The sequence below is a fragment of the Giraffa tippelskirchi genome, chromosome 3, assembly GCF_054371585.1.
Source record: "Giraffa tippelskirchi isolate mGirTip1 chromosome 3, T2T-mGirTip1v1.2.pri, whole genome shotgun sequence".
Lineage (NCBI taxonomy): Eukaryota > Metazoa > Chordata > Mammalia > Artiodactyla > Giraffidae > Giraffa > Giraffa tippelskirchi.
The window spans coordinates 52,492,740-52,506,848 of NC_137277.1; the positions used below are offsets into that span (position 1 = coordinate 52,492,740).

Here is a 14,109-nt window from a genome sequence, read left to right on the forward strand (position 1 = left end):
CCGAGCACCCGGGTTCAGTCCCTGGTCAGACAGCTAAGATCCCACAAGCCATGTGGCATGGCCAAAAATAAATAAAAAATAAACCAACTTATCTCATTTCCCTTATTGTTTCAAATGGAATGAAGGCAAAAGCTAGAGCAATCTTTCCTTTATCCACATGCATTCAATAAATACCACATTTCCTTTTGGGTTAGGGTTGAAAGGAATAATTCTTTTGTTAACTGACCATCCCTTACATCCACACATTTTTTTTTTTGGCCACGCAGCTTGCGGTATCTCAGTTCCCCAACCAGTGATTGAACCCAAGCCACAGCAGTGAAAGCCTGGAATTCTAACCACTAGACAACCAGGGAACTCCCCACGATTATTTGTTAATCAAACGTTCACTAGTTGGCTATAAAGAGTTCGGGACTTCCCTGGCGGTCCAGTTGTTAAGACTCCACACTTCCAATGTAGGGGGCGTGGGTTCAATCCCTGGTCAGGAAACGAAGATCCCACATGCTGAGCAGGCCAAAAAAGAAAAAAAGAGAGAGAACCTGGGTCCCTGCCCAGGAGGAAGTCCTACGGAAGGAGTCAGACAACAAATCTGGTAAGAACCATAGAAGAGGCCTGAGTTAAGTGCTACAAGGACTCAGTGGGAGACAGGCAGCAAGGGGGCCTCTGGGAAGCCTTTCTAGAACTCTACTTTTTAGTCCAAACCAGTAATTGCTGTGGTAACTCTGACCTTTTTTTCACTGGGCAACCCCTTCTCCTCCTTGTAACACAAGCACTCCCTAAAGAGATTGAGAAAACTCCCTCGAGGGCAGGGGAATTATCCTTAAGCCTGGCTCAAAAAGACTTATTGAAAGAATGGGTAAATTACTGTCCTCGGGATAATTGCCCAAATATACAGAAATTAATAATTGCCAAATACACAGAAATGGAGAAAAGTAAAATATGTTCAGAAGGTGCATGCAAAGAAAAAGGAAAATTGTAAACCAGCTTACCAATAATCCTTGTCATTTGGCCATTGGTCCACACGCATTTTTCCACTTTGAGTAACACACATCCATGCTCTGCCTTTACTACTATTCAAGCAACAATAACCAACATTATACCAGCTTCCCTGGTGGCTCAGTCGGTAAAGAATCCACCTGCACTGCAGGAGACCTGAGTTCGATCCCTGGCTCAGGAAGATCCCCTGGAGAAGGAAATGGCAACCCACTCCAATATTCTTGCCTGGAAAATTCCATGGACAGAGGAGCCTGGTGGGCTACACTCCAAGGGGTAGCAAAAGTTAGACATGACTTAGGGACTAAACCACCTATCCAACCAACATTTCTTTAGCTTTAGGGGTGCCAGGCACTTGAGATACATTATCTCACTTAGTCCTTACAACAACCTTCTTTTACAGATAAGTCAATTGAGCCTCAAAAGGTAACCAATCCAAGGTCACACAGCTAATCAGAGCCTGAAAGCCTGCTTTTTAATCCCCAACTGCCTGGTAGTCTCATGCCCACAGGCAGAAAAGATCTTTACAGGCTTTCTCACGTTGAGTTCTGCCTGCCTTATCTGCCTTTTCAGTTAAGTCTCCCTCAGGCTAAATCTAGCTCTATCCAAGGCAAGATGAAATATCTGATGTATAGGACACAACAGGTCCAAACCAGTTATCTCAGTGATAACTATAACCTTTTCTTTGCAAGCGGTGTGCCTGTGCTCACTCAGTGTCCAACTCTTTGCGATCACATGGACTGTAGCCTGCCAGGCTCCTCTGTCCATGGAATTTTCTAAGCAAGATTACTGGAGTGGGGTGCCGTTTCCTACTCCAGGGGATCTTCCCGAGATGACTCCCTAAGTCGCCCTGGTTAAACAGAAACTTCCAGAGTTCCCTCCTATAGCCAGGGCCCCAGAAGGTCAGTGATGCTTCCTTTTTGCAACTTCTCTCCCTCATGTGGTTAACATTCTCTCTGGTACTATTTCTTCATAATATCATTGAGAAATAAGAACAGAATGAAACCTGAGCCCTAGGCATGTCTCATCACCATGGAAACAACTTCAAGCCTGAGTGCCTCCAGGAGATGTGGGTACTGTTCGTCCAATGGGTGTGGAAATAAGGCTCTGGGAACCAGACAAAGTTAAAACAAGCCCCTGCTGGACTAGTGGCAGTTTTGGTAATAAACACCATGTTCAACGTAGGATTCTATCAGCAGCCACATTATCAACCTATACCCTCCATTCCTGACACTGTGCTGGTTTGGTACAGAACATACCAGCCAAATGAACATCAGCTCAAATTATCCTTCTTTTGTGATGTTTGAAACTCTATTAAGGTGGCTCAAAGACTGTGGTAGGAAAAAGAAAATGTAAACAGCAAAAACTTTCAAGAACATTCTGTAGATGATTTTTTGCTTCTGGGAATGGGAAACCAAAGTTTTCCCAAGAGACTCCATTATTAAAGTCATAAATAAAACATTCCTGATTCAACTGCTCAGTCAGTGGCTGTGTTCTGGAAAAGTGGCTCAGAATCAGAGGCAGGCAGTCCCAGGGAGACTGGGGAGGTGAGCTCGTCTGAGAACATCTTGCTTCCCCGATAAGCTGACTGCACATCAGTCTCTGGTGTAAGGATAACGAGCGAATTTTGCTGTATGGAAGATGACCAAAGTTGAGTACATTTCAAACAGGATCCTAAAATTCAAGGATGCTTTCCTAGCTGACACCCTTTCTTTTTTAAAGGTAACACACTCTCCTCTCAAAGTAAAAGTAGTGTGGTGCAGGGACTCCTAGTCTGATTGCCTAGGAGTTCTGGGTTGCAATTCCAGTTCTGGCTACATACCAGGCCCGTGATCAAGTGTAGGTTACTTAACCTCCCTGAGTGCCAGCCTCCTTGGTAGAGATGGGTTGGAAGGATGACTGTTGAACCTTAAGTATCTTATGTGCGGGGACTTCCCATGCAGTCCAATGGTTAAGACTCTTGCAATGCAGCGTGCATGGGTTCAAACCCTGATTGAGGAATGATGATCTTGAATGCTGAGATAATATCAGGGCCAAAAAAAAAAAAAAATCCTATGTGCTAGTGGTGCCCATCACAGTGAGTTTCAATTACTCAGCAAATAAAGGACAAGTGACACCTGCTAAGGCCTACTTGGTCTGGGCAAAGTGCTGAGCACCTTATGGCTGTTACTGATCCCTATAATAACTTAGGCAGGGCTTCTGGCAGCCCCAATTTACAAATGATGGAAACTAGTCCTGAGAATTTCAGTGACTTCCTCGAAGTGATCAGTGCGTGTCCAACTCTTGAGACCCCATGGACTGTAGCCTGCCAGGCTCCTCTGTCCATGCAATTTTCCAGATAAGAATACTGAAGTGGGTTGCCATTTCCTTCTCCAGGGTGTCTTCCCGACCCAGGGATAGAACCTGGGCCTCCTGCATTGCAGGCAAATTCTTCATCAAGTGAGCCATCAGGGAAGCTATAAGCATGCAGTCAGGCTTCAAACCCCTATCTGTCCAACTCCAAAGTAACCTTCTTTCTACTTGATCTTGCTAATATCTCAGCTTGGGAGAAATCATTAACATGATTTTAATTCAAAATAAATATAACTCAACAGTTCGGTCATAGTTTTCAAATAATTTGCTCATGCCTTGAAAAATTCAGCTTCTCTAGCTATCCTGTCTCTCATTAAAATGATCCCACATCACTTGGGAATTAAAAGAATCTTCATACAACATTAACTTTTAATCTTTGGCTTGTTCAAACTAGCCTGGAGCATCGCCCCCTATGGCTCCAAAGAAATGTCATGTCTTAGGACACTTTAGTCACGTCCAGATGGGTAGGTTTTGGGGTTTCTATCTTTCAGTCTGAACTGAAAGTAATACTTTATTTCCCTCGAAAGAAATAAGAAGTCATAGTACTGAAATCAACAGTCATGAAATCCTGTAAAATAAAGTTTTATCAAATTATGCTTCCTCAGTTCTAAGCTCTTGGCTTCTAACAGAAAAGCCAGGGTTTCCATTTCATGAAAAAAGAATAAAATATAAGAGAACAAAATAGCATGACATTTTGGGTGTGTGCTTAGTCAGATCTGCCAGAGAGTTTCCGATATGGTAGCTATTCCTTTTTCCTGAACGGCAGGCTGGACCAGATATGGTGTGGACTTCAGAATCAGAACAACAGTTCAGAGGTCTTCCATGTATATATTTATGCTCACTGGACCTCAGTTTTTCCCTCTGTAAAACGGGGAAGCTTCATGCGATTGTTGTGAAATTAAACAAAAAATATACATAAAGAGCAAAATACAGTAGTCCTTTTTTCCCACTTCGAATTCAACACGGACTTGAGCAGTCTGTGATGACAAGTCATTTTAGTATCATTGACTCCTCCCTGGCGCTGGCCTAACACTTTCCATAGATTCCTTTCTTTATGAAGGGAAACCAGTATTTGAAACCAGGTGCTCTAATTCCAGTGCTTGCCCTGTGCCCTGCTCTAGGACACGAGCCATTTATTGGGTTCAGATTAAAGGATTTATGAGCAATTGCTCCTGCAGGAAACAGCTGCCTGAGGGTCGTGGTCCCTGTGGCTAGGTATTTGGCCAAAGGTAGGGAAAGCCATGCATAATCCTTTGTTCTGACTCAACACAATTGGTACTCCTGCTCTTCTCCTCCCTGGGGTTAGTTTCCTGACCAGACTAGGTACATAACAGATGCCCCCAAAGTGCTTGCTGAATAAATAAATGCAAGTTAATAAACTGATTGCTCATGGTGTAACAATTTATAGAACATTTAATGCTAACCTCTTCTCCATTCTTCTCTTAGGGAAACTAACATGTTAAAGAGATTAAAAAACAAAACAAAACAAAACCCTGTTAATTCTCCACATTAATTCAGTGTTCACCAAGCAGTTATTAAGGACCTCCTATTAATCAAAGGGCCAAGGATTACATATGTAATTCACTACTGAGTATTAAAGAAACAACAAAGCTCAGCTTATATTCAGCTATGGAATACACAATACCTTTCAGGTAGAATTGAGCTTTGTGGCTTTGTTTGCACTGCTTTTCTAATTTGCATTCCTCAATCCTTATTTATTAAACAGTCATGGTGGGCAGACTGGGGAAGTGTCCCGTGAACCACGCTAGAATGAGGGCTGGAGAAGACAGAGGATAACATTTGGGACACGGTGTAGGGAACCAAGAGCATAAGGCTTGAGGTCAGATGGGCTATAATTCCTCACCCTGTCATAAGCAAAGCTCAGTTTCTTCATCTACAAAATGAGAATGATCATCTGCCCTGCTCTCCCACGAACCCCTAGGATGATATGAGGAAGCACTTCCTTGTGAACATCCTATGTGAGGTCATGTAAACAAAGAGTCCAACACAGGCTCTCATGCAAACCAAGCACTCCATGAATATCCCTGCTTTCCCCTCCATTTCTTCGGGAGGCGTCCCTGGTGACTCAGCGGTAAACAATCCTGTCAATGCAGGAGACACAGGTTCAGATCCCTGGGTTAGGATCACCCGGAGAAGGAAACGGCAACCCACTCCAGTGTTCTTGCCTGGGAAATCCCATGGACAGAGGAGCCTGGTGGGCTACAGTCCATGGGGTTGCAAAGAGTTGGACATGACTTAGCGACTAAACAACAATCCCTTCTTCCAGACTGATCTCCTGGACAGCTGCCGTGGTTTGACTCTGGTCCTCTCCTGCACATGTTATCTTTTCTCTCCCTCTGTGGCTGCCAAAGGCAAACACAAATGAAATGGTAACAGGCATAGCCACTGAAGCAAAAGAGGTCACAGGAAGGAGATAATGCATTGAAGGACAAATAAAAGTCAACTGTAGCTGGGGCCAGAATGGGTAAGTATAAACTCCAGGAAAGTAGAGAAAGTATCTCCTATTTTAACAGGGAATAGGCTTTTAAAATATTATTACCAACATGAAAACATAAAACACATATACTTGTATGGCTTTAATATCCTCTTTGCTGTTTAGGTTGCTTGTACAAGGTGGGAACTCTGTAAGTTCCTTCTGAATGCAACCTTCTGAAAAAATGCTTTAAAATATAGCATAAACTGATGATGTTTAGGTAAAAATAGCCTTCTTAAAACTGTACTTATAATGACTGACTATGCAAGGCTGTGTGTGCATATAGACAAGACTAGAGGGAAAGGTATTTGGGAAATAAACAGCTGCAATATTAGGATGGTTGAATTGCCTCACACAGTCCCTAGAACTGAATGTGAAAGTGAAGTCGCTCAGTCGTGTCTGACTCTTTGTGATCCCATGGACTGTAGCCTGCAAGGCTCCTCTGTCCATGGGATTTTCCAGGCAAGAATACTGGAATGGGTTGCCATTTCCTTCTCCAGGGGATCTTCCGGACCTAGGGATTGAACCTGGGCCTCCTGCATTGCAGGCAGATTCTTCACTGAGTCAGCCATCAGGGAAGCTATAAGCACACAGTCAGAATTCAAATCCCCATCTGTCCAACTCCAAAGTAACTTTCCTTCTACTTGACCTTGCTAATATCTCAGCTTGGCAGAAATCATTAATATGACTCTTTACCATCTGACCCAACAGGGAAGCCCCCTAGAATTGAATAGATGTTTACTATAGGTTCAGAGAAGGCAATGGCACCCCACTCCAGTACTCTTGCCTGGAAAATTCCATGGGTGGAGGAGCCTGGTAGGCTGCAGACCCATGGGGTCGCTAGGAGTCAGACATGACTGAGCGACTTCACTTTCACTTTTCCCTTTCATGCACTGGAGAAGGAAATGGCAACCCACTCCAGTATTCTTTTTTTTTTTTTTTTTTTACACTCCAGTATTCTTGCCTGGAGAATCCCAGGGATGGCGGAGCCTGGTGGGCTGCCGTCTATGGGGTCGCACAGAGTCGGACACGACTGAAGCGACTTAGCAGTAGCAGTAGCAGTTACTATTGGTTCAATGAGTGAGAAGGCTTGATTTTCCATATATTGTAACTATGCTTATTTCCCATTGTTAGTCAACCATTCAGAGGTAATGTTGCCTCTTTTTGACATTATTTTATTGATTCATCTGTTTTTTCTCCCCCTTCGCCTAATGCAATTCTATCTCCAAAGAAAATTGGTGTAAACAGAAAAGGTTGCAGAGACTAACATGGGGCTTAGTAGACAGAAATGATAAAGGTCACTCCTGCATTTCTGATCTCCAAAACCAGGAAAAGTGTTTATATAGATAAGCAGGAGACCTGATTTTTATTCATTAACCAGACAAGTGTCCTTAGGGAAAATAACCCCCCAGGGCCTCAGTTGACAGGATCTGTGAATGGGCTTAGACAGACGACCTCCTTCTGACCTTTCAGTTACTTTTAAGTGTTAAATGTTGAGATAAAACATGCTGGGTCAATTAAGACAGAGGAGCCCTGCAAAGAATTCATATTTGAAAACTTTATTTTCTCAAATGAGCACCAACACAGATTGGAAATATGACAGAAACAATGCACTTTTCTCTAATACTGAATCACTATGTACAAATACAGGAAATGGTGAAGACAAATTACTTGAAAATAATTTTCTTTGTTATTGAAGCAGAGTGACCTGAAAATGCCACTAAAAAAAAAAAAAAGATAAAAGAAAAATAAAACCCAACAGTTTGTAAACACAAGCATAAATAGGCAGAGTCTGTACTGAAAGATAGTCTCTGCAGGTTGGAAAAGGGAACTGACTCTCACTTTCACCCAAATGTTATACAAAAACATACGGGCAGGTAGAATTTGATAATATGAGAACGGCTTGTTTCTTCTTGGCTTTATCTTTCACTGCTGGCTGATTTCATGACGTTATCTTAATTTTAAATATTAAATATTAATATATCTCTTTCCTCGACCTAGACCACTAGCATGTATTCTCATTTGAGGCAGACTCATTTTTAAAAAAAAATATCTAAGTTGATTGTGTTCAATATTTGATTTCCCAGCCTCTTCCTGAACCTGAGGCCATGTGACTTTAAAAAAAAAAAAAAAGCTATTTACCTACAAAATATGTGTATTATTTTATTGACATTCTTTTCAACCCAAACCAGTTTAATGTTTAACATGATGTGGCTTCCACAAGAACTGGAGCCCTGGGTCCATGATGAGTACCCTCACATCTCAGTGAGGAACACAGCTGTGACTCTGCTGGGTCTTCACAAACAACAGATTTCCTTTACAGTCTGTAAAAGCTGAGCACACAAAGACAAAGGCGCAAACATGCAACAGCTCCGTGCTCGGGAAAACAAACTCCTCGAGGGTTGTGCTGTTGGTCCGCTCAGAAACAAAACCAGCAGAGAGAAAGAGAAGAAAAATCTTCCCAATGTGCCCAAGGTGTAAACTGTAGGTATAGTGTCCCCCCAAAAAAAATGAAAACTGGAGGCACAATGCAAAGTGCTTTACAAACACACAAGCGCGCGTGCGCGCACACACACACACACACACTTACACAAACAATTAAAAACAAGACTCCAATCTGTTGGAAATTCTTCCAACAAGAGGAATCGCTCTAAGTTGTTACTAAATTTATTTGATTTTATTTATTTTCTTTTCTGGCCAACAGCAGTGCAAGAAAATATTTCAATTTTCAACCTGGTAATGTACTGCAGAGTCTGTTCCATTGGGAAGAAATACAGAGGCATTGCTTCATTTATTGCCTCTGTCCAGACTAAAGTGATGGAGATCTTTTTTTTTCCTTTTCTTTTGCAAGAGTATATTGGTGATCACTGTTTCCCTTAAGATATACTTCAAGAAATTCAGAGGAAACTAGAGAATTTAAAAATGAAAATAAAAAGTGCTCTCAGGGGATCTGAGAAAACAGCACCAAATATATTATTTAAAAAATTAAATATTATTTACAAAAGTATATTTCACAAGCAACTGTTTCTTATATATCCTCTTGAAAATCTTTTTATAAAGGGACACCTGTCTTTTACACACTGATCCACCAGTAAAGATTGACTGTCTCCTATCTCCGTCATCTTGCTGTCCGGGGAATTGGGCAGGCCCAGCTGACGTTCCGTGGACGCTGGGCTTAGCTGGGTTGGATACACATCAAATCAACCCATCAGCAGCCTGAGACTAATATCTCAGCGGGCTGGGTGTAATCCAGGGCCGCCCACGCCATATGACTTGGGGAGGCACAAGGGAGATGGAACTAGAATCTGCCGGCTGGACTTCAGCTGAAAAGGAAGGCAGCTGCTGGCTGAGGTATAGCACGTCATGCCTTTTTCCTTTCCCCTTCTCCCTTTCCCTACTGCGGGCACCCCACCTAAGTTTTACCATCGAACTCCAATTCCCCAAATCCACCAGGGCTGAATGGATGAGGTCTTTGGTTATGCTCTGAGTCCATAATTTGGTGAGGAAATTAAAAAAGGAACCGACGGAGGCATCTCCCTTGCTCAGCTGCGGTCTGTCTGATACTGCCAGACCTTAGTAGACAAGTCATGAATGGAGCTCAAGTTATAAGAAGCACTTTTGGTTCTTCTTAGGGAAAGCCTAATGAGTTGGGTTTTTTTTTTTTACCCTTGTCGTTATGGAAAAACCAGCATTTTATTCAGCTCTCTCACACCATGTGCCCACTGGATGCTCAATGGATAGTAATTTAAATTAAAGCAAAACAAAACACCAGAACCGGGTCTAACTGGAGCCTGCTCTGATCCATGCAAGAGTCAGAGGCCCCATCCCCGAGGACAAACAGTGGCACTTCGGTCTCCTCTGCCCCTTGAACATTCTAGGGCACCTCACATCCAGTTTCGATATGACCATGCTCGGTTTTTACACGCCTACATGTTCCCCCCACCCTGACCCTGCCTGTTTTCTTTTCCTGGAAAGGATTATCAATAGCCAGGACATTCCCTGAGTAAAGGGGCTAATCAAAACATAGAAATGAGAGCCACTGCCTTCAGCAGGGATGCAGAGGGCAATTTATGATTTCTGGGCTGGCAAACCAGCTTAGGAATGTGAAAGTTGAAAATGATTTTTTTTTTTTTTTTAATTGAGATCTTGGGCCTGGGAGCCAGAGGAACTGTTTCTCTGGGATTGGAAATGAAAGACTTCTGAATCTCGGTCTGCTTTTTAGTAACATGGAGAGAACAACTTAATCTCCCAGGGTTGCTAAAGCACCGAACGATGTGGGCCAAGAAGCTTTTGGGAACAAAATTTGGTTTTGCAGAACCCTCTTTGCCTCACAGAGGCTGTCTGCTGCTAAACGTGGGGCTACCTGGCTTCCCATTAGCTCTCTGCCCAACACTGCTCCGGCAAGACCATGCCCATCTCAGGCCCCGCGTCCCACCAGCAGCCCACAGAGGCACAAAAAGGCCTTTCCGCGACAGACTCACCCTCTCTGGGAATCTGGTTCCATCCTGAAAACGTCCTGGGCTGGCTGCCTTAATCTTGCTTAACAAACAATTTTACAGGTTCTCGTCTCCTTCAACTCACTCTTTTGAGACTTTTAAGGTGAATTTTCCTATAGGATCAGCCTACTGGGAGAATGAGATGCTGAGAATTACCTAACATAACCTACACATATCTTAGCAATGATAATATTTTCAGTCTAAGCAATGAAATTATCTCAGTTAAATGAGTTTCGGTCATGCACTGCGTACTGGCTAAATTGCTGTAGAACAGACTTCACAGTGTTGATTAAATGCAACAAACTCCTATCTCATGAGCCTCACAGGGATGCGTTCTCCATTTACCTAATATAATGAGCTTTGGATGGGGAGGTCGGGGGTGGGGTGTAACACTGGAATTTATAACTTGCTGTCTGACACCAAATCGAAGACCTTCCCGTTGCTGGATCACACGGACAGATTTCTCTCCACACAAAAACATTCAAGTACAAAGAGAACAAGCTAGGGGCATGAGGAATCTACCGGCCAGGTTATCACTAAACTTGAAGCCTTGAGACTTTGTTTTCCGCAACCTACAATGATAGAACTGGAGGAAAACACCCAAAAACTCATATGTATAAAGAACTGCTGTTCTCAGTGAGGCCAATGCATAACAACAACAAAAAAAAGATGCACTTAACCTGTAACAGTTCAAACCTAAACTATTCCAGGCTCTGCCCCACCTACCCCCCTTAACTTGCCACAGTGCTCTTCTCTTATGAAGGTTCAGAAAAAAAGGTCAGTCGGAATTGCTAACTGGTTCTACTTTTTTATTTTCTCTGGCCCAAGATCAAGGCCATTTCTGCAAGAGCTCCCCAACTGCACCTCCCCCCTCTTTGTTCCCTGTTATCCTAAATCACCGATTTTTTTACTTGATTGCTGGTCAAAGCCTTTGGGATATTTGCATCTCACCCACATTGCAAATGACGGTCCCCTCTCTTGTCACCTACAGTGGCTGAAGAGGCAGAGATCACCCAGAGGAGCATTGAGGCATCAGAGTCATCAAAACCTTCTGGACTTTTCCCAAGTCATCCCCTGCTGCCAGGACACACTCCCCCCAACCAGCTCGGCCCGGGAGAACCAGGCGGCAGCCCCCTGCTCCAGCAGCGACGATTAGGGGCCATCCTTCTTGTGCTCGCATTTGCTAACCTGGCACATTTGGTGTCAGGAACAGAAGCTTCTGATCAGAGAGAATGTAGTCATGAGGTATTTTTTTTTTTTTTCCTCTTTGTCCTCTTAGACAAGTCGATTATTTCAAGCCTAAGTTCCCAGGTCTCCAGGAGCAGCACAAGTCTGTTCCTACCTCTCCCCTCCCATCCCCTGCCCACCCGGGACCCTCACGGTCCCCTCGCCCTCACACCCCCGGGCTGGGCCACTGTGCTCCCGACCAGTGGCCTTTGGGCAGCTCTTCAAGGGCCCTGGGGCCTTCGTCAAAGTGGGCTGCCACCATGCGGGCAGGCGTCTGTTCCTTTTGTTGTTTTGTTTTTTCAGCCAACACTAGAACAGAGAGAGAAGCCAGGATCAACTCACAAACAGATACAAAGCAAAGAGACAGAGAGACAGCGGTTTAGAGGCCGGTCACCAGAAAGATGGCGTCAGGGTGGGAGAATGCCCCAGATGGCAAGGCCCCTAAATGGATGGAACCAAGTGTTCAGTCACTCTCTCACGCTTGGGTAGAATGTTCGGTTGGATGGCATTCACGTGGACGCTGGGTTGGCTGGATGCTCTCCCATCAGTCCCAGCCATTGTCCTTGATCATGTGTGCTAGCTCAATGATGTATTTGCCTTCTTTATATTTCTGGCTGCTTTCAAAGGCGTGTTCCTACGGAAACACAAAGGAAGAGAAGACACGGGAGTGACCAAAGACGAGCAGGTGACTTCTGTCGTATGGGAGTAAAGGCAGGGACAATGACAGGCATCGTGGCCTCTGAAGCCTGGCCCCAGCTTCACCCAGACTCACTGAGAAGGCCCACCACTCAAGCACACCATGTCCCCTTGGCTTAACTGCAGGACTGAGGCATCACCAGGGCTTTCTCTGTATTTACAATAGAATTTAAATATTTTTAAATTTAAGTATTCTAAATATTTTCTCAGTATTTGCAGTAGAGTTCCTTTAGCACCTTTGCTCAAACGTCATCATCGCAGTAAGGTCTTTATTGAAAACCACAATCTCCCCCGCAGCCATCCCCCTTGCCCCGTCTTTTCCTGCTTTACTTTTCTCCACAGCACTTAACCACATTCAAACATACAGCATAACTTGTATCTATTTTGCGACTGTCTGTCTTGTTCATTGCATATCTATTCTGTGTTTTGTCCGCCTTGTAAAATCTTATGGGCACTTAGTTTTTGATGTTAACCAGAAATCTGTCCTACGGAGGTATCCATAGAGCTTCTGTGTCAAATTTTTATTATTTTGGGGGGCTGTGCCAAGCAGCTTCTGGAATCTTAGTTCCCCAACCAGGGATTGAACCTGGGCCCTCAGCAGTGAGACCACAGAATTCTAACCCCTGGACCACCAGGGAATGCCCACTGTGCCTTTATTTTAAACCGTGCTTGTTAGGCTTAGAGAAAAGACATCTGGGAAGAGGAACAAAGTGTACTGTATTGCCAAACAGGTCTCTCTTTTATTTCTTATCTTGCTATTTCCATGTCAGATGGGTTAAGTTTGTTTTTCCGTCACTGCCTTTCTCCAGGGAGAAAGGAGCTGTACGAACTGCAGGCTGCAGGACCTGCCAGCCCTTGAGCCCCACTCAGCTGTGAGGCCTCCAGAGGGCAAACCCAGTACAAACCAGCTGGGAGGCGACCACTTGAAACAGCGCCGCAGGCTCTCCCAGCTAACAAGCCCCACAGAAATAAGTCCTGCGTCGGTGTGGCATCAAGGTGATATTCTATTTGCAGAAACAGATACACAAAGACATCTTGGTGTGTCATCTAAAAACAGTGGGTGTCAGGGTCATCAGATGGCGAAGCTCGATGGGCAGAACAGTGGACAAACTCTCCCTTCTGAGTCCCCCACATCAGGAAGGAGCTAAATCCTACTGCTGATAGGTGCCGGGCACATTTATATGAATTGTATCTTCTCTTCTAGAGCTCAGGGGCTCTGGGTCTCAGAACTCGAGTTCAGACGTGAGTCTCTCATTCAGAGAGGAGTCATTCCATGAAGCAGAGAGGGAAGGGGCACCGAGAGAAAGTGCAAACACACCACACACACACACATAAGAGCTGTGGGTTCAGCAGTAATTTCCCTGACACCTCATTATTCCCCAGCTCCATTTGCATGAGTGTGATGTGTACACAGCAGAGGAATATAGTTTAGGAATAAGACCTGTTGTTCCATGGTAGTGTGTTCAAAAAAGAGGGGGAGGAAAAAAATAAAACTAGGAAAGTGACAGTGTGTCCCTATTTTAAAGAGAAAAAGAGAGAGAGGGAAAAGAAAGTCAATACGCCCACCCCTCAAGCCTAAAGGCACTTGCAAAATGTCACAAGTAGACTCCAGGGGACAGAGGATTGGATCTGGAATTGACATAAACATCGCAGATTAAACCCCACTCCCACTGCTTCCCAGCATCAAAAGCATTATTTAAGCATCTGATTTCCATTAATAGTTTGCAAAATTATAAACTTTCCATTTACAAAGTTGGGATAATTACAAGTACTTCACAGGGTCATCGTAAGGGTCAGAAGGAATAATAGAATGAAAGGCTGGAGCACTGGGCCTGGTATGTGAGAGGGGATCAG

At 44.0% G+C, this 14,109-nt stretch overlaps 1 protein-coding gene across 5 annotated transcripts in view; it reads right to left on the minus strand.

The window, feature by feature from the left end:
* Window positions 1-9,793: 9,793 nt before the first annotated feature.
* The window catches only part of YPEL2 (yippee like 2), a 61,778-nt gene continuing 57,462 nt past the window's right edge, over window positions 9,794-14,109 (minus strand). For 3 of the 5 annotated variants that reach the window (XM_081585085.1, XM_081585086.1, XM_081585087.1), the window contains one exon: window positions 9,794-12,193. In XM_081585085.1, coding sequence (XP_081441211.1) covers window positions 12,104-12,193 — 90 coding nt within the window. In that variant the 3' untranslated portion in view covers window positions 9,794-12,103. Of the gene's footprint in view, window positions 12,842-14,109 lie in introns of all 5 variants that reach the window. The other 2 variants (XM_081585084.1, XR_014080728.1) reach the window with 2 other exon arrangements.